Raw genomic sequence first — 26,280 nt, 5'->3', positions numbered from 1 at the left:
AAAAGTGAGAAAATGTGGTGCTTAGGGTCCACTGAGCCTGGATCCCTATCTTAAGTCTCCATCCATCTTTTTACACTAAGAGTGTGCTTTTAATGCGGAAACTGTAGAGGGATTTGGAAGATTCACGGCAGAAATAACGCGGCCCTGTGGAAATTCAGTATGCCTCCGCAGAGCGGCAAAGCCCAAGGCCGCGTGCCGCCAGACGGGAGACCCCGCCCCCTCCGCTTTACGCCTGACGTCTCGCGGCCCGGCGCCTGCGTGCGGGATTCGGCCGTTTCGGGTTCAGCAGCTGTTAGCGACTTCGCGCGTAGCGGTCTGGCTTTGAAATGCAGCGGGATTTAGTGAGTTTCCCCTTGTCCCCAGCAGTGCGGGTGAAGATAGTGTCTGCAGGTTTTCAGACGGCTGAGGAACTCTTAGGCGTGAAGCCCTCCGAGCTCAGCAAAGGTAACTACTCCCGACCTTAGGCTGTGGGACTTGGGCCGCTGTTAGTGCCGCTTCTATCGGTTCTCTCGCCCTGAGGCATCAGCTCAGTCTCCGCAGCTGTCGCCTACGGCTGCCTCTACAACGCGAAAAGGCTCCTTGACGACCCTTAAACATGGTTTGAATGGTTGGAACTGTGGCCCTGGAAACATTTATTAATTGCTTTCTGTGTCAGTGCCTGCTGAATGCTCTGAGGATTATGTCATTTACTCTCAGAAGAGCCCTCTTAGGGCATGGCTTATAGAGCCATGCCCTATACACAGATGAAGGACCTGATTCTTGGGGGGTTCAGTGACTTTTCATGATGACTGGGCTGGGAAAGTTGTGGAGCAAGAATTGAAACTCACATAGGTTGTCTAATTTTTGCTGCTCCCAAATCCAAGGGGTAGGCACTAAATTTAAGAAACGAAGGATTCGTTATAGGGCTAGAGACAGTAAGAGAAGAAGTAGAATCCTCAGAATCTGGAGAAAGCAGTAGGAAGAAGACATAATTTCTTTTATGTAACTCGCTAAAAAAATCCAGAAACCTAACATTCCAAAACACTACATAATACATTGGTGGGACCCAGTGCATCCTGAGGCATATAAAAATAAAGCTGTCGCCCTGGCTGGTGTGACTCAGTGTTTGAGTGCTGGCCTGTGAATCAAAGGGTTGCTGGTTGGATTCCCAGGCAGGGCACATGCTTGGTTGCAGGCCAGGTCCCTAGTAGGGGGCGCTCAAGAGGCAACAACACATTGATGTTTCCCTCTCTAAAATATAAAATAAATAAATAATAATAAGGCTGTCTGCGGTCAGTCTCACTGTGCACATTATGCTATGGTATGCCTAGAACTATAGTGTCAAGATAGAACAGAATTTTAAGTCATTGCTCTTAATGTAAAATAAGGTTTCAACTAGCCACTCAAGAATAAATGTAGACCTAAATGTTACCTATTTGTTTTAAATCTGAAACTGCACATTGTGTCCCCCAAAGTTTTATGGGCTCTCTTTCTTTCATCAATTTGGTTTTACAAAAAAGAAATGAGAGAATACGAATGATAATAAAGTTAACAGTTGTTGAGCCTTTTGGATGTCCTGGTATTCTACCAAGCTTTTTACATGTATTGTCTCATTCCCAGTTTATAGAAGGAAAAACTCTGAGACGCAAAAAAGTAACTTGCCCAGATATGATGACCACGTAGTCAGTGGTGCAGTTAGACTTTACAGACCCGTGTAATCTGACTCCAGAGTTCAGGTTCTTTTTTTTTTTAAGATTTTATTTATTTTTTTAGAGAGGGAAGGGAGGGAGGGAGAGAGAGAGAAACATCAATGTGAGGTTGCTGGGGGCCGTGGCCTGCAACCCAGACATGTGCCTTGACTGGGAATTGAACCTGTGATGCTTTGGTTTGCAGCCCACGCTCAATCCACTGAGCTACGCCAGCTAGGGCCAGAGTTCATGTTCTTAAATTGGATAGGATTTTCATTGCCTTATTACCATTATTATTACTTATTAGCACCAAATTTATAGTTCATATCCTTACCAAATCAAGCACTGTATATCAGACTCATAAGTGATATCATTCTCACCATTATTTCCTTTATTAGCAGCTTGTTTTGTAATTATCATTTTCTCTTCTCAGGCTGTATTGTTAGATAGGAATGAAATTGTGTAGCTGAGGCAAGCATAAGGGTATTTAAAATATTTGTGCATCAAATAATTGTTCTCATTAAATAGTTTGCATTGCTACATGAATTTTTCATGCCATTGTTCCAATGAAAAAATTTTTTAAGATTTTATTTATTTCTAGAAAGAGGGGAAGAGAGGGAGAGAAACATCGATGTGAAAGAGATACATCCATCAGTTGCCTCTCTCATGTCCCCAAATGGGGGCCTGGCCTGCAACCCAGGCATGTGCCCTAACTTGGTATTGAACCAGTGACCTTTTGATTTTCAGGCCAGCACTCAGTCCACTGAGCCACACCAACCATGGCTCAATGAAAAGTTTTTATTATGAATATAGCATGCACTTGCACTTCTTAAAGTTGCATTTTATTTTAGGCAATTAAAGAGGCCATTTTCATTCTCTTCTGAAAAATAATTTGTATACCTTACAAGAGCAAGATAATTATGGCTTCAGTTATTTTGGTCTTAGACCAAAAGGGATAGTAAAAGGACTGACTGCTAGTACATTTTTATTTCTACATCCTGAGACACTTTTGTAGGTACTTAGAAGTGCTTTAGAGTTTTAGGTTTTTGAATTCTGTTTCTGAGGTAATAAATCTTTTAAATCATAGAAATACCTTTATTAACTTGAAAGGCTAAATAGCTAAAGGCTAAATGGAATGTTACATTTTCATGCTTCTCTATTCTTGGCATCACTCTCATTATCTAAAAATTAAAATTAATGAAGATATCCTGGTTGGTGTGGCTTAATGGATTGAGTGCTGGCTTGTGAGCCAAAGGGGTCACTGGTTTAATTCCCAATCAGGGCACATGCTTGGGTTTTGGGCCACCTCCCTAGTAGGGGGCACATGAGAGGCAACCACACGTTGATGTTTCTCTCCTTCTTCCCTTCCCCTCTAAAAACAAAGTTTTAAAAAATCTTTAAAATTAATGAAGACAATCAAATAGCATGTTACACTGTTTTAAATCTCTAAATTTGGGCGGTGTTTTCTTACTCTACTTTCAGAAGTTGGTATATCTAAAGAGGAAGCCTTAGAAACTTTGCAGATTATACGAAGAGAATGTCTCACAGATAAACCAGGACATTCTGGTACAGCTGAATCAGGCAAGAAGTGTACAGCACTGGATCTTCTTGAGCAGGAGCATACCCAGAACTTCATAATTACCTTCTGTTCAGCACTAGATAATATTCTTGGGGGTGGAGTACCCTTAACCAAAACAACAGAAATTTGTGGTGCACCAGGTGTTGGAAAAACACAATTATGGTAAACTAAAATGTTTCTTTCTTAAGGGTGGGCTTAATAACATTTTACGTAATAGAGTACCATGCTATGGATCTGTAGTCAGACCAAAAGAGGCATGTACATGTTGGGTAAATTTGTTTTGTGTGTATATACAACATCAAACAAAAGCCAACTTAACATTTATGTTACTTTACCACCCCAGCTTGATAAATTGATACATTTATTTTGATGTCAAAAAATCTTTCCTTTATAACATTGTAAAGTAGTCATTAGGATAAATAAGCAGTATTCTACTTTATTATATAATTAATTCCTGAGAATATCCTTGAAAGTCAAATGTTTGAAAGTATATTTATGTATAATAAAGGATTTCATTCCCAGGGACCTAAAAAAAATCACTAAAATTTCTTAATCACGATTTTATAGGTGCACTCTTTCCCTAATCCAAGCATCAGTTGATTCACATATACAGGGTGAAGGAAAAGTAGGTTTATAGTAGTTCATATGAAAAATAATACAAGAATAAACTGTTTCATATACTCCCAACTGTATACCTACTCTTGCTCTACCTTGTATTTGGAGCCATGGAGAATCAGCCATCTTTGTTGTCTGGGGCAATATATTTACTGGTACCTAATGGATGGTGATGTGGAGTTTAAAAAATACTACCTTAGAAGATCATGATAATGATTTATTCATTTGACTTCTTTCTCTTGATAGTATGCAGTTGGCAGTAGATGTGCAGATACCAGAATGTTTTGGAGGAGTAGAAGGCGAAGCAGTTTTTATTGATACAGAAGGAAGTTTTATGGTTGATAGAGTGGTAGACCTTGCAACTGCCTGCATTCAGCACCTTCAGCTTATAGCAAAAACACATATGGGAGAGGGTAAGTTAGCACGTGATTCTCTTTTTTTCTGTGTAATAAAAAATTTGCATTCGGATTCATCCCAGGCCCTAGCAAGAGAACTTTTGGAAAGTGAAACCTAATGACTCAACAGTGTACTGGTGTTAAATTCTCATATCCCTCTTAGAAAATGAGAAATGCCACAACCTGGATTGGCCTTTTATGGCCCTCACTTGTTACTGCAGGAGCAGTAGGGCAAACCTTTGTGTAAGTATTTCAGTGTATGACTTCAAGTCCTACTTTGACCTGCCAGGTGTAAACTAATTTTGTTGGAGATTTTAATGTAAGTGTTGTCTCAATGCATTCACTGTATTCAATGCATTCACTATATTGACTTGCATCCTGGTTTTTCAAAAAGCAAAGGTAGTTTAGAAAAACCATGTTTGGAAATATTTGGAACATGAAGCTGACTGACCTTTGGGGTTATGAATAGTATGTAATTGACTTCATGACTATGTTAATTATATTTCTAAAGTGTTTGGGAAGGTTTTTTTTTTAAGATTTTATTTATTTTTAGAGAGGGAAGGGAGGGAGAAAGAGAGAGAGAGAGAAACATCAATGTGCGGTTGCTGGGGGCTGTGGCCTGCAACCCACGCATGTGCCCTGACTGGGAATCAAACCTGCGACACTTGTGGTTCACAGCCCGTGCTCAATCCACTGAGCTACACCAGCCAGGGCTGGGAAGGTTTTTTTGCATTTATCATGTAGAAATCAAGTGTTTGATTTAACAAAAAATTTAAAGGTAATTTATATTCAAGTTCTTGTCCTTTCGATTACTTATAAAATTAAATGGTTTCTGGCTTGACTGTTTTGGGTTTTTATAATTTTTGCTTTGTTTAATTTTATTTTTTGGATGTGCAGTCCTTATTCTTTTCTGTAGAAGTTTTAAAAACAATGTTTTTTATATATGCTTGTAATTCCTTTGAATGCTTCCCTGAGCAGTGTGGCTGAGTTTGTTGGGTGTTGTCTCCCATATGAGAGGCAAGTGATGGATGTTTCTCTCCCTTTCTTCTCCTCTCTAAATAAATAAATAAATAAATAAATAAATAAATAAATAAAATGTGTTTGATCAGCTGGGGTTTTTTATTTTTATGGGAGTGCTAGGTGTTTTTTCTAACTAATGACCAGTATATCTACTGAAAGTCCTTAAAGCTACTCGTGTTACAATGTATATTTGTAATAATGTCTTAAAATATTGTAAATACTGTAGGTGTAAACATAAACACTGGGATATAAACCTTTTAGTGATTGGTGTATGATTAAGGTGTTATTTTTTAGTGAGAAATGAACTTTTAAAATGTATATTTGCAATAGGCAATGTTTTCTGAAATTTAATTTCCTGGGTGTTTTCTTTTTTTATTTGTTTTTGCAGTGGGGTTAAACCTTAAGTAACATTTTGAAATGCAACAATTTTTAACTGGTTTTTCTCTGAAATATGTACAAAGCCAAACTGGGTATTTTAAAATCCAGTCTAAGTTGGGAATATCATTTTATATCATTGTTTCTACTTTAATTATCAAGTTATACTATGGCATTTAAGGGGAAAAATGCTTCTTTTGGACATTTTACTTTTAACTGTTGGTTTGTAGTCCTATTTAAAAAAACCCCACAGAGAAATTCTATTCTACTTTTATTCAAAAGAAGCCAATAATTAGAACTATGAAGAGGCAGGCATTAAAATTAGTTGTATATGTGTATAAACAATTTCTAGATAGCCTAGTTCATAAGGAAAGTAGGAAAAGTATTATTATGAAAATAATATGACAGGAATTATAAAATGATAGTTCATAGTAATTTTGCTTTAATTTTACCATCTTTCAATTAAAGTTAAGATTTTTGTTAGTGAAGCATTTTGTTTTTCAAAGGTATTTTTTTATAGTCACCAATATTTCAAAACAGGTAACACTAATTATTTTAAGATTATTTTGTTGTTTATTTCAGTGCCCCCCAAGGCTTTGGAGAATTTCACTCTTGAAAATATTCTTTCTCATATTTATTATTTTCGTTGTCGTGACTACACAGAGCTACTGGCACAAGTTTATCTCCTTTCAGACTTCCTCTCAGAACATTCGAAGGTATGGCTCAAACGACTGAAATAATATAACGTCCATATTTTGCCATGTATAATGCACACCTTTTTGCCCACATATTTGAGGGAAAAATAAGGATGTGCATTATTCATGGGTAGTACCTGAAGTACCTTGTATTATTCTTGTGTTTTGTAAGTATTTGTTACATAAAATTTTTTTGTACCATATGTTCAAAAATAAATGCTGAAATTTCTTTATATTACAAAAAACAAGTGTCCGAATATAAATGAGTTAAAAATTGAATTAAAAAATTAAGATGAAATATTTCATTTAAACCTGAAAGTTTGGGCCAAAACATGGGTGTGCATTATACACAGGAGAACATTATATATGGCAAAATACGGGTTACTAAGTATCTTTGAAGGTGTTTGGTTAAAGTGAAAAATAAGTAAATAGTACAGTGTCATAAGTAGAAAATCTCTTCCTTTCTTGTCCTACAACTTATTGTTTATATTTATTTACCATGTATATATAAGGAAGAAATTGAGATAATATAGAAAGAGTGTCCACTGCCAGTAAAGGTGGAGTAGCTCCTATCAAACAAACTGTATAGAGAGGTATAAAATTGAAATTAAACTTCCCTTCTTCTGCTGCTTCCTGGTATCTCTTCCCAAAGTTGACCACTATTAATAGTTCCTTGTGTGTCTTCTCAAAAAAATTTTTATGCATATTACAATATCTAGCACCCCACTTTTAACATTTTTTATGGGATTACATCGTAATATTGTTCTACACTTTCTATTTTGGCTTAGTGCTTTGCATATTTTTTTGTTTTTGTATCATTACATACAGATAGACCTTATTCTTTTTAGAGAGAGGGGAATAGAGGGAGAAAGAGAGGGAGAGAAACACTATGTGAGAGAGAGATATTGATCAGTTGCCTCTCGCATGCCCCCCAACTGGAGACCTGGCCTGCAACTCTGGCATGTACCCTCACCAGGAATTGAACCAGCAACCTTACCATTTTATAGGCCTGTGTTTGATCCACTGAGCCACACCAGCTAGAGCTAGACCTCATTCTTTCAGCTGCATATTTCATTTTAAGAAGGTACTTTGATCTGGTCTAAGTTAGCCTCCCTCTCCCCCACTACCTGCTTATTTTTTGTCATTTTCACCCACATTTAGCATCTTTTTTTTTTTAAGATTTTTTAAAATTTATTTTTACAGACAGGGAAAGGGAAGGAAAGAGAGAAACATTGACGGTGGGAAACATCATTTTGTTGCCTCTTACACACCCTTAACTGGGGACCTGGTCCACAACCCAGACATGTGTTCTGACTGGAAATTGAACCGGTGACCTTATAGTTTGCAGGGTAGTGCCCAACCTGCTGCTATGCCACACCAGTCAGGGCATGTCTTTTTTCTTTTTGATCCTCACCTGATGATTGATTTTAGAGAGAGGAAGAGGGGGAGAAAAAGACATCAATGTCAGAGAGAAACACCAAGCATTTGCCTCCCATAGGTGCCCTAACCTGGGATTGAACCTGCAACCTAGGTATGTGCCCTGACTGGGGATCAAACTTGCAACCCTTTAGGCCAATGCTTCAACCAACGAGTCACTTGGGCAGGACCAGTTTTAGTATCTTCAGAGCTCCTATCACTGTCAGAAAATATCTTATTTATGTATTTGTTTGCATGTTAATTGTCTCTTACTCCACTAGAATATAAGCACCAAGAGAGCAGGAATCTTGTCTCTTATTCCCCAATGCTTGTAACAGTGACTAGGATATACTAGGTGTCAATAAATATTTGCTGAACGAAGGAATGCATACTCTAAACAAAAGATATGAAAATGGCTTACAACTCTGGCCATGCAACTCATTTGATTAGAGCATCATCCATATACGCCAAAGTTGTGATTTTAATCCCTGGTCAGGGCACGTACAAGAAGCAACCAGTGAATACATAAATACATGAAACAACAAATCAATGTTGTTTTTTTCCCTCTCATTCTCTCTCTCCCTCCCTTCCACTCTATCTAAAAATAAATAAATATGCATTGGCTGGTATAGCTCAGTGGATTGAGCATAGACCTGGGAACCAAAAGGTCACTGGTTCGATTCCCAGTCAGGGTATGTACCTAGGATGTGGGCCAGGTCCCTAGTTGAGGGCATGTGAGAGGCAACTGATTGATGTATCTCTTACACATTGATGTTTCTCTCCCTCTCTTCCTCCTTTCTCCTCTCTCTGAAAATAAATATATACATTTTTTCTTTTAAAAATTAAATTAATAAACTTAAAAATATATATATTTTTAAATATTTTATTTATTTATTTTTAGAGAGGGGAAGGGAGAAAGAAAGGGAGAGAAACATCAGTGTGTGGTTGCCTCTCCCATGCCTCCCACTGGGGACCTGGCCCACAACCCAGGTATCTGCCCTGACTGGGAATTGAACCAACCCTTTGGTTCACAGGCTGACACCCAATCCACTGAGCCACACCAGCCAGGGCAACTTAAAAATATTTTTATTTTTTAATTATATCACTCTTTTTTAAAAAAGATTTTATTTATTTTTATTTACTTATTTTTAAACATTTTAAAAGATTTTATTTATTTATTTTTAGAGAGGGGGAAAGGAAGGAGAAAGAGAGGTAGAGAAACATCAGTGTGTGGTTGCCTCTTATGTACCCCCTACTGGGGACCCGGCCTGCAACCCAGGCATGTGCCCTGACTGGGAATCGAACCAGTGACCCTTTGGTTCCCAGGCCTGTGCTCAATCCACTGAGCTACACCAACTAGTGCATATTTATTTATTTTTAAAAAGAGTGGCAGGGAGAGAGAAAGAAAGGGAGAGAAATATCAATGTGTGATTGCCTCTCACGTGCCCCCCACTGGGGGCCTGGCCTAGGCATGTACTCTGACTGGGAATTGAACGTGGAAGCTTTTGGTTCACAAGCTGGCACTCAATGCACTGAGCCACAACAGCCAGGACAATTTTTAAAAAAAATTTTTAAATTTATACATTGCTTCTACAAAAGCCTCTTCTTAGCCTAATCCTTATTAGATAGAAAAAAAATATCTTACAATTTTTCATTTGTTTACTCTTTACTATAGGAGGCATCATTTGGATTATATTAGAAATGAAACTGTCATGAAAATATTTATCGTCTATAAGTAAATCTTGATTGTAATTCAAGACAGACCTGCCTCATGCTGAATTCTCTATTTTAACAGATTCTGTAATAGTTATTTGCCCTATAGTATATCTAAAATTAAGGAGAGCCCTGGTCTGTGTGGCTCAGTTGGTTGGAGCGTTGTCCCATAAACTGAAAGGTTGCAGGTTTGATTACCCATCAGGGCACATGCCTACATTGTGGGTTTGGTCCTGGGCTGGGTACCTATGAGAGGCATCCAATCAATGTTTCTCACATCGATGTTTCTTTCCCTTTTTTTCTCCCTCCTTTCCCCTTTCTCTAAAATCAATAAGCATGTCCTTGGGCGAGGATAAAAAATAAAATCAAAATAAAATCAATTTAAAAAATAAGGGGAAAAAGCATACCATTAATTAAGTTTTTGAAGAAACTAATATAATTTAATATTTGAAGAGTGTTTTTAACATAAAAAGAATCCTGAAGGTAAAAGTGATGTATTTAATTGAGAAATTTGAACCCTCAAAAGTGATTTTTTTTTTTAAGATTTTATTTATTTTTAGAGAGAGGGGGAGAGAGAGAGAGAGAGAGAGAGAGAGAGAGAGAGAGAGAGAGAGAGAAAGAGAGAGACACGGAGACACGTCAATGTGCGGTTGCTGGGGGCCATGGCCTGCAACCTAGGCATGTGCCCTGACTGGGAATCAAACCTGTGATGCCTGGTTCGCAGCCCGTGCTTAATCCACTGAGCTACGCCAGCCAGGGCTCAAAAGTGATTTTTATCAATGTAAAATAGCTTTGTAAAGACTGTGTACAAGGGGGAGGGGCCCAAAAAACCCAGAAATTATTTATGAAAAGTGTGTATTTATTACATGTTTAAACTTCAGTCACCCTCAAACTACTCTCCATTTGATGCAGATGTTTTTTCCACTGCTCAAAAGAGTTTTTTAACTTGGCATTTTTTATTCCTTTTAGTCCTTCTGCCATTTTTTGTTTCACCTCTTCTGCTTCCAGAAAACGTTTCCCTTTGAAGGTGTTTTTCTTCCAGGGAAACAAACAAGCAAACAAAAAAGCCGCTCTGGGTGAGATCAGTTGAATAGGGAGGGTGGAGCAAAGAGGTCATGTTGTTTTTGGTCAAAAACTGCTAAACACTCAGCACAGTGTGAACAGATGTGTTCAAAGAGTCTTCAAAAATATTCACCCATCATGAAATGGGCCAAATGCATTGAAAGAGTGTTCAAAAAAAATTCACTGAAACCGAAGGAAGCCTCTGACGAACCACCAGCTGGTGGTACACTGTTAGAGATGGGTTCCTAGAACACTCACCTAGCAGGGGAAGCCTCTACTACAAGGGGCCTGCCCTCCAGAAGATAATTCCAAGGGTTTTTTGGGTCTCCCCTCATATAGTGGCAACTGATAAAAAAATTGTAAATGCTTGTTTTTCTTTTTGCGGAATTACTTTTTTAAGGGGATAAATGATCAAACCAGAATACATTTTAACTTTCAGTGATTAGTGCAAAAAGCATTGGGTGAATAGATACATAATTATCTAAAATAAAGCCTTTGTAGAGTTGAAAACAGAACACTGGATTTTAAGGGTTTTTTTGTGCAATGGGCTGTGCTTTTTTGATACAATTTTATGTTTAATACCAAACCTAATCTCTCCTCTATATTTAGGTTCGATTAGTGATAGTGGATGGTATTGCTTTTCCTTTTCGTCATGATCTTGATGACCTACCCCTTCGTACTCGATTACTAAATGGCCTAGCCCAGCAAATGATCAGCCTTGCAAATAATCACAGATTAGCTGTAAGTATAATTAGTCGAGAAAACTTTATAATAAAAAATATTGTATCAAGTATTAATTTCCAGAAGTAGCAGAATAGAATTTGCCTAACTAAAAGCAAATAATATAGACATAGTTTTAAATGTACCTTTGTTTTGGTTTGGTTATTATAAAAAATTAATTCCAGTCATAAGTGTTGTTTATAATTTTTCTTGGAAAAATAATAGGCATAATCAAGATGCCATATTTTAAAAATGGACTCTGATGAATAAATGCCACCTTTGGTAATTACAGTGTTTTTTGTCTAAATATACTTGTGTTTTAGGTAAGCTCTTCCAACACTCCCATTTTTCTTTAACTGTGTGTATAATCACAGATTCAGAGAGAGAGGAATATTACATAGTGTGAGCAACCAAGATCTTTGGAGCTAGCTCTTCTAGATTTGAAATGTGAAGACAGGGTAAAAGATCAGTTCAAAAGTGAAGTATGCATTCCATTAATATCAATGAAGAGCCCCCACTAGGGGGCACTCAAGACTAATAGTTCCTTTGGTTTTTGTTTTTAACAGAAATAGCTTTATCTTTTCTGTTTAAAAAAAAAAAAGTAATCCAAACAATAACAAAGAATACTATACAGTGTTTCAGGAGAGTAATGTATATGTATGCCTACTAACATGGAACAAGTTATATTCAGATATGTGATCAAGTGAAAAAATTCAAGTTGCATAACAATGTATTTCATAGGTCTACTTTTGAGAAAGATAAAAATTATACATGATCATTTGTACTTATATTTATGAAGAACAATGTCAAAAGGACCAGAGCATTAACAGTGGTTACTTCTAGAGACAGGATTTTGTGGGGTTGAGGGCATTCTTTCCTCTCTTACCAGATATTCTTCTTTGCTTGATTTTTCATTTCCTGGTTAGCAGGTATAGAAGCATGTATGACCTATAATGATAAATATAATTTACAATTTTAAGTTATATGCTTGCTATAAAAATTTCTAAACAACAAAATGTAGAAAGTAAGCAATTATCTGTTATCTGGAGATGATTATTGTTGAGCTTAATATACATATTTTTCCAAACTTATTCTATGTGTATATAAAACATGTTTTTAAAGTAAGATCCCATTATATATGTTATTGTGCAAAGCAATATTTTGTTCACTTAATAAATTGTGAACATCTTTCCATATATACTAACTACTATATAGGCCTACTTTAACAGCTACAGTTTTTTGTTGTATGATTGTAAAAGTTTTTTTTTTTTTTTAAGATTTTATTTATTTATGTCTAAAGAGAGGGGAAGAGAGGAAGAAAGAGAGAGCCAGGGCTGTAGAAGTTTTTTTTTTTTAACTATTTCCTCACTGGTTGTCTTTAATGTTGACTCCAGTTTTTCACCATTTAAATCATTGCAATCAGCCCTGGCTGCTGTGGCTCAGTGGACTGAGTGCCACTCTGCCATCCCAAAGGGTCACTGGTTTGATTCCCAGCCAGGGCACATGCCTGGGTTACAGCCAGGTCCCCAGTTGGGGGCATGCAAGAGGCAACCAATCTACATTTCTCTTATACATTGATGTTTCACTCCCTCTTTTTCTCTCTCCCTTCCCCTTTCTCTAAAAATTAAATCTTAAAAAAACAAAAACAAAAAAACTGCAATCAATAACTTTTATATACTTCTTTGTCCATTCAACCAGTTATTTCTGGAAATACTAAACCAAAGGAATAGCTCTATTTTAAACATTTTGTTACATATTATCAAATTATCCTCAGAAAGCATGTTCCAAAGTATGTTTTCTACAGCAATGAATGGGAATTTTTGTTTTTTCCCAAGTCATTACCAACTTTGACTCTTTTAAATCTTTATCAAAGTGATGTGGAGTCATTTTAGAGATGCATTTATTTGATTATTAGCAGAAATGCTTGACAGTTTTATTAAGATATAATTGACATACCATAAAATTCACCTTTTAAAGTGTACAGTACAGTGGTTTTTAGTATATTTAGAGTTGTGCAAGCATTGCTATTAACTGATTTTAGAGCATTTCCATCATACCCAGAAGAAATCCCTTTCCCATCGGCTGTTACTCTCCAGTGCACTTTCCCTGTCTGCTTTTTGTCTCTATGGATTTGTCTTTTTTGGATATTTTCTAGAAGTAGAATAATGCAATATGTAGTATTTTATGTCTGGTTTCTTTTATTTAGCATAAGGTTTTCAAAATTCACCCATGTTGTGGCATGTATCAGTGTCCTTTTTTATGTCCAAATACTTTTGTTTTTCTCAATATACCACATTTGTTTATCCATTCATCAATTGAAGGGCATTTGGGAGCAGAGTATTTTTAAAGCAATGAAGTTAATATTCAAAACAATTGTTACTTCACTAGTTTAAAGACTTACTCCGTAGGAGCTTGGAGTAATTACACAATAATTTTCATTTGGATCCTGGTACAACCAGCATTTTTGTAGAAGTAGTATAATTTTATAAATATTTGCTAATGGTGCAAATTCTAATTTGGGGATGCTGAACAGCTGTTAAGCAGTATGTTTATTTACATTTGCCTCAAGATATGGATAAATTACTCCCTAACCCCGTCTGATAGAACTTTCTGCAAAGAGGAAAATGGTCAGTTTAATACAGTAGTTGTATGACTCTTGAGCAGTTGAAATATGGCTAGGGCTACTGAGGAACTGAATTTTTAGTTTTATAATTTAATTTTAAAAAGCTGTTTGTGGCTAATGGCTGCAGAATTGGATAGTGCACCTCTAACAATAAAGTGTTGGTATAAGTAATTATCTCAGTTGCTAGAGTTTAAACACTAGGTAATATGTACAATAAAGGGTATTTATATTATTCAGTATGTTGGGGATGCCAGTTAGTCATATATTTCAGTTAATTACCAATTTAAATTCCTTCTTCTTATAAGATTCCTGGCCTGAGGTAACACATGGGGAAGCCACTATGGTACTTAAGGGGAGAGGAACTAGAAGAAAGTCATGTCATCCAGTTGATGCCTAATTGAGATCTAGATGGATTACAGATTTCTCATTTGTAAGATAAACAAAAATTTTAGGGTGTTACCACTGCAGTGGGAATAGCCAAACAACCTTTCCTTTTTAATTTTTCTTACGAAACTGATGCCTTTTTCAAAGTAGATACCTTTTCTCATTGCTTTTCATAGAAGTTCTTTTTTTAATATATTTTATTGATTATGCTATTATAGTTCTCCCATTACCCCTCTTCATTCCCCTCTACTTTGCACACCCCCTCCCACCCAACTTTCCCCTCTTTAGTTCATGTCCATGTGTCATAAGTTCTTTAGCTTCTACATTTCCCATACTATTCTTGCCCTCCCCCTGTCTATTTTCTACCATCTATGCTACTTATTCTCTGTACCTTTTCCCCCTCTCCTCCTCCCACTCCCCTGTTGCTAACCCTCCATGTGTTCTCCATTTCTGTGGGTCTGTTCCTGTTCTAGTTGTTTGCTTAGTTTGTTTTTGTTTTTGTTTTAGGTGTGGTTAATAATTGTGAGTTTGCTGTCATTTTACTATACATGTTTTTTTATCTTCTTTTTCTTACATAAGTCCCTTAACATTTCATAAAATAAGGGCTTGGTGATGATGAACTCCTTTAACTTGACCTTATCTGAGAAGCACTTTATCTGCTCTTCTTTTCTAAATGAAAGCTTTGCTGGATATAGCAATCTGGGATGTAGGTCCTTGCCATAGAAGTTCTTTATCAGTGACATCTTGCAAGTAGTATTTGGAGGGAAGATCTGTATTGGGAGAATATTTAAAATAACTATTTCTGGAGAATTTTGGATAAAACAGTGCCGGATAATTTGACTTTTACTGTATTAGGTCAGCCTTAGACACTTTTATTTTCTCTACTTTAAAATTACTACTTTCAAAACATGGGATCTTTTCTATAGGCCACTATTTAATCCAAAATAATTAGCAATATTTGTAGCCTTTAGAGCCGTCTGTGATTAAAGCACACCTGTATCTTTTGTCAGCAGACTAACATAGTCATAATTTGGGGTAATTTGACCTGATTACTGGGTTTCATTTTTCCCATTTCTTCTACTTATACTGTACATTCATTGATTTTAGCTTTCTTCTCATAACTTTTTGCCTTAGTTTCTTTTTTATTCCTGTAAAATTGTAAATCATAATTCTATATTTGTTTCTTCCCTAAAAATATAAGTATTGAGTTGTTTAAGAATTCTATATTCTTTTGAATAAATATATTCCAGAGAGGCAACAGTGCTAAAGAACACAAATTTAGTCTTTCTAAGCTTTCGATTTCTCATATGTTAAACTAGAATAATAACAATAATAATACCTAATTTATAGAGTTGTTGTGGAGATTAGCTAAGATAAGCAAGGTAAAGTACTTAGCATAGTTTCTGTCATGTATTAAGTACACAAAAATGTTTATTACCACTATTGATGTTGCCAGTCCCGTTGGACTGGTTGGTCTTTTTGGCTTATACTAATCTTAATTTTAAAAGTGAGAATTTTCCTGATTCTCCCAATTGTGAAGTTTTTGTGCATAGTCTCTTTAGACCTTTACATATTATCTATTTTATCTTTATTCTTCCACTTAAAAAATATTTATTTATTTATTTATTTATTTATTTATTTATTTTTAGAAAGAGGGGAAGGGAGGGAGAAAAACATCATTGTGAGAGTGAAACATCATTTGGTTGTCTCTCAAACTCTACTGTACCCACAACTCAGGCATGTGCCCTGAATTGAACTGGCAACCTTCGCTTTCTGGAACATCCCCCAGCCAACTGAACCACACCAGTCAGGGCTATTTTCTTCCATTTTCATAATAAGAATTTCTTTGTTCTTATCTGTTAAAAAAAGTTTTATATTCAGTAGACTCATGTTTTCAGATAACTACTCATTTTTATGTGTAAGTTCTAAAAAATTATTAGAAAAGTTTTCATTGCCTAAATATATCTTTAAATTAGATCGTACTGAAAATACTAAAATCACAGGACTATTTACTTTATAAGTTTTAGAGGAGACTCATCTAATTTTCTCACATTTTGTTTTGTAGGTAATTTTAACTAATCAGATGACAACAAAGATTGATGGAAATCAGGCCTTGCTGATACCAGCATTGGGTGGGTAATAAATCAGACAGCCATTTTTGGTTAAACACACTTTCTCTACCTTTTTCATTTGATGCTTATTGAGTACTGTAAACTCCATGAAAGCAGAGAGTTTATCTGTCTTATTCACTGATAAATTTTAGAATGGAAACACTGTGCTCTTAGATACTGACTCTTTTTTTTTCAGTTAACATTAATTCAGCATTTATTATATAGCAACTGCTGGGTCAGGTACTGAGCATATAATAGTCATATGATGATTATTTATTTATTTGTAGAGAGGGGAAAGGAGGGAGAAAGAGAAACATCAATGTGTGGTTGCCTGTCATATGCCCTGTACTGGGGACCTGGCCCACAACCCAGGCATATGCCCTAGAGTAGGAATCACACCAGTGATCCTTTGGTTGGTGATCCTCACTGGCTGGTACTCAGTCCATTGAGTCACACCAGCCAGGGCCATATGATGCTTCTTGCCTTTAGAAAGCTCACTGTCTTAGGCAGGAGGAATGGTGAATCTATTCAAATACAAATTAGATAACAGTGAATATACTTATGATTTTGTTCCTAACCTTAATCATGGTTTTGTTAGAATACAGTGCTTCAAGATTTATTTCTACTAAAATCTTTGACTATTGTCAGAATTCTTGCTTTTTTTCTCATAGTCAGAAATATGTTAGTAGTCCTGATATATGAAAGAGTGATCAATATGTTAAACAATAAAGTTTTCTAAAGGCAAATAGAAGGTATTGATCTTCAGTATTGCCTTAAATATGTAAAACTCCATTAATCTCAGGATGTTATCCACATACCAGGTTTTAAAAAACTAAGTATACTCTTGTTATGTTAAACTAGGCAGAGTAAAACTGTATTTGATCAGAGGTATTCTGAGAGACTTACAACCTAGTCAGTAAGGCAATATGTAAGTATTATGTTTTTTATCCCTCAGGGGAGAGTTGGGGACATGCTGCGACAATACGGCTGATCTTTCATTGGGATCAAAAGCAAAGGTCAGTGTAGAAACAAGTTAATAATTCTGAATATTGGGTTAATAACACTGAACACTTATTAGTTTCTTAGAGCTAGTGCAGTGGATGACATCTACAGCGCCCCGTGAAGATAAAGCTTTTGTTACCTTGTCCTTAATCACCTAGAGCAAACATAGAAATGTTTTTATCTGCACATTTAGCTACATAGGAAATTCTTTGGAATATTTAAATGATGGGGTGCACCTGAAATGAGTAGGTGTCCAAGAAATGCTACCTTCTAAAGCTCTTAGAAAATCAAATACCATTTATTAGCCACACAGGAGGAGGTGGGTACTGTGTTCCTGGAAGGGATTGAAAGAATAAAATGGGGACCAAAGATTAGCTTTAGGACTATTTTATATGGAAAATAGGGTAGTTCTTCCTACTTCCTTAATATATTTCTTGTATGAAATTGTGTCTACTTTTGTATTCTCTAGTATTTTCCTATCTTGCATTTGTTATCCATTTACTTACCTGACTTTCACCACTATTGTTCTTTAAAATAAAACTATGACAGCATGAAACCTTTGTATTTGTTTTTAAAGCTAGCTGCTGAGCAAATGAACAAACCAGCTTTTATTTTCTTTAAAATAGGCAATTGAAAGCAGCAGAATCTTTTATTCTACCCTTCTGGAAATGTCAGAATTATGCCAGCCTCTCTGCTTTGAGATTAATTGGTATAACATAGAGTACTTGGTTTTGAAATGCTCTAATAAAAGGGAGAAATTGAGACAGTGTGTGGGCAAAGATGGAAGAAGGGGATACTTAAATACGTATTGGGTCTGGTCGGTGATATTGTTTATTTCTTTATTGAATTTCTTTGTTTTTCTATAAAATGAAAAAGATCATGCTTCAGCTCATCAAATTAGGTTTTACTGACTCTGAACTCATAGCAGAACCAGTCACACATACATCTTTGGCAACTAATTGATACAGTTTGTGTCTCTTTTAAAGATGGCCTTTGCAGAGCTCAGGTGACCCTTTTTTTCTTTTCCATAATACATAGTGCTTTACAATTGACTCCCATCCCTCAATTCTATAAATAAGTCACTGTACAGTGGCTTCACAAAAAATTTTTTTCTCAGTAACAAACCCTGTTGTAAAGATTTGGCAATTTCTCCAGATGATTCTTTTGAACATATTGCTTATACTTTCCCAGATTTAGGTTTTCTGCAAAATGCATCCCACTAATGATCTTAGGAATTTCTCTTGAGCTAGTACACAGTAGTTTTCCACTATTGTTCTATTAACTATTCACTGGTAGGATACATCTAAGAAATGAGGACAATAATAGTAGAGCAAGATGTTTCCTTTTTATGCATTCATCAGAAGGAAAGGTTTGCCTTCTTTATCAAATTCTGTACATTGGCATTGGTTAGGTACCTATGAGATCAGAAAACCATGCTTAATTTTTGAGTAACCATTTTATGACTTCAGCTTCTTAATAATTTTTTCCAAGAAATTAGAGAATAGTGTAGAGCATTAAATAGATAGATTTAGGGGAAAACTGTTCTATGAAAATTTTACTCTATCCCATGCTGTTATTTTAGTGAGTGCTTGCTTGTGCTAGGTGTTTAACTGGGCACTTTATGTACATCATTTTATATTTTCCCTTCAATAACTCTGAAGAATTTATACCTGTTATTAACAGAAGACCAAAGCCCAGAGGATTAACTGACTAGTAAATAATAGCTGTCATTTGGTTGTTTTTTTTTTTTTAAGATTTTTAATTCTTATTTACTTACTTTAGAGAGCGGGGAAGGGAGGGAGAAAGAGAAAGAAACTTCATTGTGTGAGAGATTCGGTTGTCTCTCCCACACCTCCAATCAGGGACCTGGCCTGCAACCCAGGCATCTGCCCTGACCATTATTCAAACCATCAACCCTTTGGTTCACAGGCCAGTGCTCAGTGCACTAAGCCACATTAGCCAGGGCTAATAGCTACCATTTATTAAATTTATTAACTGTCCTTTATTATGCTAAGCATTGTGTATATATAAAATTTCATTTTATTTTCCAAGTAACTCTGAAGTAGATAGTAGTGACCACATTTTATTCCTGGCTATAATAGAGTCCATTCTTTTTCTCCTATAATTACTGTTTCTAGAATGTAATTCTAGTATTGTGTTGATTTCTAGCAAATCTGAAGTTAAAGCTCTTACCCTCCTTTTAAAGTAATACCCTTTTTCTTCAAACTGTCTTTTTTCCAGGCTATGGATATATAAGTAATGTGTATACATTATCATAACCAGAAGTTTACCTCATGTAATAGAATTAAAAGTTTTATTTTTCATTGTTTGAAACCAACTATCTTCAAGTCATTAAAAGTTGCATGAAGTCTTTTTTAAGTGTATGTTATTGATTATGCTATTATATTTTACCCAATTTTTTTCTCCCCTTTATCCCTCTTCCACCTTGCACACCCCTGCCCTTTAGCATTCTCCCTCCCTGTCAGTTCATGTCCATGGGTTGTACATACAAGTTCTTTGGCTTCTCTGTTTCCTATACTCTTCTTAACCTCTCACCTTCTGTTTTATACCTACCAATTATGCTTCTTATTCCCTGTACCTTTCTTCCCATTCTTCCCCTCACCCTCCCCACTGAAAACCCTCCATGTGATCTCCATTTTTCTGGTTCTATTCCTGTTATAGTTGTTTGCTTAGTTTTTGTTTTTTAGGTTCAGTTGTTGATAGTTATGAGTTTGTTGTCATTTTACTATTCATAGTTTCTGATCTTCTATTTCTTACGTAAGTCCCTTTAACATTTCATATATATAATAAGGGCTTAGTGATGATGAACTTGACATTATCTAGGAAGCACTTTATCTTCCCCACTTGAGCCCTTCCATTCTAAATGATAGCTTTGCTGGATAGAGTAATCTTGCATGTAGGTCCTTGCCTTTCACAACTTCAAATACTTCTTTCCAGCCCCTTCATGCCTGTAAGGTTTCTTTGGAGAAATCAGCTGATAGTCTTATGGACACTCCTTTGTAGGTAACTGTCTCCTTTTCTCTTGCTGCTTTTCTTATCTTTAATCTTGGGTAATCTAATTATGATGTGTCTTGGTATGTGCTTCCTTGGGTCCAGTTGCTTTGGGACTCTCTGGGATTCCTGGACTTCCTGGAAGTCTATTTCCTTTGCCAGATTGGGGAAGTTTTTCTTCATTATTTGTTCAAATAAATTTTTAATTTCTTGCTCTTGTTCTTCTCCTTCTGGCACCCCTGTCATTTGGATGTTGTGCGCTTAAAGTTGTCCCAGATGTTCCTTAGCCTCTCCTCATTTTTTTGAATTCTTGTTTCTTCATTCTTTTCTGATTGGATGTTTATTTCTTCCTTTTGTTCCAAATCATTTATTTGAATCCCTGTTTCCTTCCTTTTTTTGTTGGTTCCCAGCATATTTTGCTTTCTTTCACTTTGGGTAGCCTTCATTTCTTCTTTCATTTTGCAACCTAGCACAATCAATTCTATGAGCATCCTGATTACCAGTGTTTTGAACTCTGCATCAGATAGGTTGTCTATCTCCTCATCACTTAGCTCTTTTTCTGGAGTTTTGATCTGTTCTTTCTTTTGAGCCATATTTCTTTGTCTTGGTACACCTATTGTAAGGGGCTGGAGCCTTAGGTATTTGCCAGGGTCGGGCAACCCTCTTTGCTGTGTTGTGGCACTGTCTGGGGGGGAGGGGTCAGAGAGGGAACAGTGCTGCTTGCTTGCTCCACTTTAAGCCCACTTTCCAATGAACTGTCCTATAAGGCTGGGAGTTTCTCCCACCATTGTAACCTGTGCTGTATTCTACAGCTAGCTTTAAGTATTTAGGTTCCCATTCAGCCAGCCCTCCCTTGCCCACATGATCTGCTGTGTTGGTATGTGTCCTCTCTGCTAGGCTGCCTGGCTCCCGTCTCCTAGCTACCCTACTGGTCTGGGTGAATGTTTCTTTAACTCCTTGGTTCTTGGAGTTGCATGCAGTTTGATTTTCTGGCACTTCTCGTTGTTTATTGTTTTTAAATTGGTTATCTTTTTTTTTTTTGGTTGGGCAAGGAAGCGAAGCATTTCTACCTACTGCATGAAATCTTGTATGTGGTTTAAATTTTAGTTCATCTTAAAAGAATGGAAATAGAGATTTACATTGGGGAAAAATGGTTATGAAAATAAACACTTTCAATTTGAGCAGAAAACTAAAAACTTTGACTAGCTATCAAAGTTACTGAAGAGAATTGAAGTATTCCATCTCATGACATAGTGTCCCCATCCTTCACCAGCAACACCTGAGTTTTACCCTTTGACTACTAATGGAATAACGTTCCAACAGTTATTAAAAGATACTTTTGTCTCTATCCTGTGTATTGTACAGGTTTTCCTTCAATTTACATATAATCATATGAGGCTGAGATTGTTCAGAATTATACCACTCTTTGCCAAGAAGATCTGGTGGTAGAGTGGAGTAATATAGCAACACCCCCACATAGTATTTCATATGTGTACTCAGCTTTAGAGCACAAATTGTGCTTCTGTCTTGTTTCTTTCTGACCTGAACTATGTAGTTCAGCCATATGTTAAACTTCATCTCAGTTGAGGATGTGAGCCAAGTGATTCTTTGGTTTAGTTTGTTTTTTGAAAAGATCTCTAGAGATGCATACATGAAGTATACAATTTAATTTTTAAATATTTTCTTTTATTTATTTTTAGAGAGAGGGGGAGGGAGAAAGAGAGGGAGAGATACATCAGTGTGGTTGCCTCTCACATGGTCCACACTGGGAACCTGGCCTGCAACCCAGGCATGTGCCCTGACTGGGAATCGAACCAGCAACCCTTTGGTTAGCAGCCCACACTCAATCCACTGAGCTACACCAGCCAGGGCTATACAATTTAATTTTTACTTAGAAATTTAAGGAAGATTTTCAACCTGAACACTTAATGCCCATTTGACTTTAGGATTCTCAATGAATATGTAAATACTTCTTTAAAACTTATTTTTCATTTTTTTCTAGAAAAGTCAGAAGAACTAGGTCCCTTTTTGAACATGGTATTAGATACTAATTTTTCAGAAGGTTAGCTAATTATTATTATATTGAATAACAAAAAAGATTTTTTAATAGGGTGGGTTAAAATATACGATGCTTCTATTTTTCTGCTATATTTTGCATTAAAGATGGAATATCAACTCTAAAAGCATTGTAAAAATTTATACTTACTCCCTATCATAACTATTCTTATATATTACTTGCCAGGTATTTTCTTTATGCATATAGTTACAATTATAGAGTAAATGACATTTTGGATTTTGCTGTTTTCATCCTAAAAGTATAAACCTAAAACATGGAGCTAGTGGACCATGATCTCTGACTGCTTCTCTTTTGAATTGTGCCTTAGTAGAGGGGCAATTTCAAAATTAATAAAGCAACAAATCGTAAACCAAGATGGCCTTTTTGGGTTGTAAACAAGTCAACATTATATGTAAATGATCCTTTTAACTCTGAGAGTTTATTATTTTTCTCTAAGTTAGTATACTTATATCTTTTTTTAATTGTGGTAAAGTATGCATAACATAAACCTTACCATTTTAACCATTTAAGTGTATACTTCAGTGGCATGAATTATATTCATGGTTGTATAATCATCACCACCATCCATCTCCAGAACTGTTTCACCTTCTATACTGAAACTTTGTACCCATTAAACACTAATTCTCCATTCTCCCCTCCTGTCAGCTCCTGGCAATCACCATTCTACTTCTGTTTCTATGAATTTGACTACTCTAGGCACCTCAATTAAGTGGAATCATACAAAATTTGTTGTATTATGACTGATGTTATTTCACTTAGCACAATGTCCTCAAGGTTTACTGTAGCATGTTTTAGAATTTCTTTCCTTTTTAAGACTGAATAATATTCTGTTATATGTATATGCCACATTTTGCTTATACATTCATGTGTTAAGACACTTGGATTGCTTCTAGCTTTCAGCTATTGTGAATAAGTTATGTCACTTTTAAAGCAATTTTAAAAGGCACTTTAAAAGGTTTTGCTTTTATATCTGTTGTCGTTACAGTATTTGAACATAGTAAGAGCTTAGAATTTTATTTTTCAACTACTTTCAGCTTTAGTTTTATGTTATTTACTTTGTAGACTACATAATGAAATCCTGCCTAAACAGATTTTGTTCTGTCACGACAGTGATAGTTTTGGACATAATTATTTTGAAAGAATGTGTCTTACTAGCATCTTATTAGTATGCTATATTAGAATCTTATTAGTATGAGTATATTAGTATAAGGAACGTAGTTATGTATATCCCAAGAAATTGTCTTAATAGTTACAACACCCCCCAAAACACAATTACTGGAGAAATTTTGAAGAATATAGATTAAAAAAAACAACCTTTACCTTGTAATAACAATGTGGCTTTTTTATTGTCGCCTTTTAGTAATTTTTCTATATATGTGTGTATATGTACTCATAAATGCGGGATCATACAGCATAACTTTTATATTATTAATATTTTCCTACATCATTAAATATTTTCTCCCACTATATTTTCTTAAGCATAAATAGTATCTCGTCAAGTACAAAATAGTTTATTTCAGCAATTTTCAACCTTTTTCAGCTCATGGCACAAATAAACTAATTACTAAAATTCTGTTACATCAAAATATATTTTTTGTTGATCTGACAAAAAAAAATACTTTTGGTATACTTTTGATTCATTCACACCATATGGCTATTGTGTTGTATTTCTTTGACAATCTAAGGGAAAAGAGGTCAGTGTCCCTGACTAAATAAACAGGTTTTACATGTTTTAAAAATTCTTGCAGCACACTGGTTGAAAAGTGCTGGTTTATTTGAATCAGTCATTGGACTTTTAGGTTGTTTTAGAATTTCACTCACATAAACAAGTATTTTGTTAATATATGTAATAATTGTTGCATGCATACATGTAGCTGTTGGTTGAAGGGAGTACTTCTGATTTTTTTTGCTTTGTGTGTCCTTAGAGAACAAAATAATACAATTATATTAAAACTATAAATTTATATTATCAGATCACTAAACTAATTAATTAAGATCATGTGTTTGTGTTTATTTTCTTCTCTAAGCAGGTTGGCAACATTGTACAAATCACCAAGCCAGAAGGAATCTACAGTGCTGTTTCAAATCACAGTCAGTATTATTTGATTTGAGTGTGATTTTGGTGTTGGTGGGCTATAATTATCTAAAGAGAATATTTATAAATTGCTTTTGTTAACTTCTCCAGGCAGTAAGCCAATTTGAGGACAGCTTTTGATACTGAGAATTATCCTCCAATATCGATATATATTGATACACATATATATGTATACACACACATGTAATAATTGAACTGAAATTTTTTAAAAGATTTTATTTATTTATTTTTAGAGAGAGGGGAAGGGAGGGAGAGAGGGAGGAAACATCAGTGTGCAAGAGAGACACTGACAGGTTGTCTCTCACACACCGCCAAGTGGTGACCTGGCCCGCAACCCAGGCATGTGCCTTGACTGGGAACCAAACCAGCGACCTTTCGGTTTGCAGGCCGGCACTCAGTCCGTTGAGCCACACCAACCAAGGCTGAAATTTATTTTTAGAACTGAAGAAATAGTTTTTTGTAGAGTAATATGTTTCATGCCATGTGTAATGTCAGGGTATTAAATACTTTTAAGGTGCAAGTTGTTCAGAATTTCCATGAGACCAACTACCAACCTTACTCATTTTGGTCTGTAGATATTAAAGGTCTATCATAGCCACCAAATATATCCCACTTTAAAATGTTAATTTTCCTATAATTGTATATTATAGAACATAGATTTTGACTAAAATATGCATATTTATCAATAGTTTTGAGCCTAATATACTCTTGGCATCTCATATTTTAAGGACAAGAACAGAAACAGATTCTGAAACTGAGCTATCTACTTAGACTGTGCTCTGCCTAGGTACACTAAAAGTATTCTAATTGGAATACTTTATTTTAGAGTGTTTAATTGTGAAAATAAGTTTGTAAAACACCTAAGTAATTATTACGTTATTTCCTTTCACTTCTTCCAGTAGTGTCACCATGAAGTTTGTAAGGGTTGTCTTTTAGAGAACATTTTTATAATGCAATGTCATTTCTGTGTGTATGTGTATGTATAAAATATATATATAAAATACTTTAGGTATAAGATACTTTAGTACAAGTATTAAAGGCTTGAACATTTATCCTCTTTATTTACAGTGGTTGATAACTTCTATCCGAGAATAAAGTAGCTCTCTTATCCCATTACTTAAAATGTTTGGAAGATCAATCATTATTTTAGGTGTTCTTAAAGCATACTTGCATATTTTTTCATCTCTCAGCCTCAGGGATTTAGAGATGCTGTTGTTGCCCCTGCATCTTCAATGCAAACAGAAGATTCCTTGAATTCCCGGAAAAGGTCACGAGAATCAGAGGAAGAACAAGAATCCAAAGACTAGTCTCACGGTGTGAGAGTGTGTGTGTGTATATGAGGTCTGCCTGAAAAAAAGTTCAGCCATTGTTAATACAATGAGAATGGTTTGCATGACATCTATGTAACCTGACAGCCAAGAGGAGTGGACTGGAATGCACATACATGAACAATGATGACTTCACTGTACTAGTCAGTGGTGCGGAAGACACCATTGAGTGAGCATGTGTACTGTGTGGCTGTCACATTCAAAATGAGCAAGTAGAGGAACCAATCTGCATCAAATTTTGTGTTAAGCTTGAACATTCCTCCATGGAAATATTTGGATGATTCAGAAGACTTTCCAGGATGAAGCAATTAGTGCAGTGCAAATAAAGGTGTGGCACAAATGATTCAAAGTTGGTCCAGAATCTGTTGCAAGTGATCCATGCTCTGGAAGG

General features: G+C 35.7%; 1 protein-coding gene across 2 annotated transcripts; it reads left to right on the top strand.

Moving 5' to 3' along the window:
• Window positions 1-266: 266 nt before the first annotated feature.
• On the top strand, window positions 267-25,995 carry RAD51C (RAD51 paralog C). Of its 2 annotated transcripts, none has more exons than XM_045837081.1 (9): window positions 267-444; window positions 3,150-3,408; window positions 4,108-4,274; window positions 6,234-6,367; window positions 11,147-11,278; window positions 16,330-16,396; window positions 17,331-17,391; window positions 24,497-24,557; window positions 25,752-25,995. In XM_045837081.1, exons 1-9 carry the CDS (start codon window positions 327-329, stop codon window positions 25,866-25,868), a joined length of 1,116 nt encoding a protein of 371 aa, XP_045693037.1. In that variant the 5' UTR covers window positions 267-326; the 3' UTR covers window positions 25,869-25,995. The 2 variants fall into 2 exon arrangements, with proteins under 2 accessions (XP_045693037.1, XP_045693036.1); XM_045837080.1 differs by having other exon boundaries at window positions 24,494-24,557.
• The last annotated feature ends 285 nt before the right edge of the window (window positions 25,996-26,280 follow it).

This window comes from Phyllostomus hastatus, unplaced genomic scaffold (genome assembly GCF_019186645.2).
Source record: "Phyllostomus hastatus isolate PE091 unplaced genomic scaffold, TTU_PhHast_1.1 phas_contig_210, whole genome shotgun sequence".
NCBI classification, from domain to species: domain Eukaryota; kingdom Metazoa; phylum Chordata; class Mammalia; order Chiroptera; family Phyllostomidae; genus Phyllostomus; species Phyllostomus hastatus.
The sequence above is the reverse complement of the archived record's forward strand: the minus strand, read 5'-3'. Positions and strand labels throughout refer to the sequence as shown.

Excerpts from the sequence above, each read along its gene's own strand:
- RAD51C (XM_045837080.1), top strand. The coding sequence starts at position 327 with ATGCAGCGGGATTTAGTGAGTTTCCCCTTGTCCCCAGCAGTGCGGGTG. Across the intron at positions 3,409-4,107 it reads GTTGGAAAAACACAATTATG|TATGCAGTTGGCAGTAGATG; the intron begins GTAAACTAAAAT and ends TTCTCTTGATAG. Across the intron at positions 6,368-11,146 it reads TCCTCTCAGAACATTCGAAG|GTTCGATTAGTGATAGTGGA; the intron begins GTATGGCTCAAA and ends CTCTATATTTAG.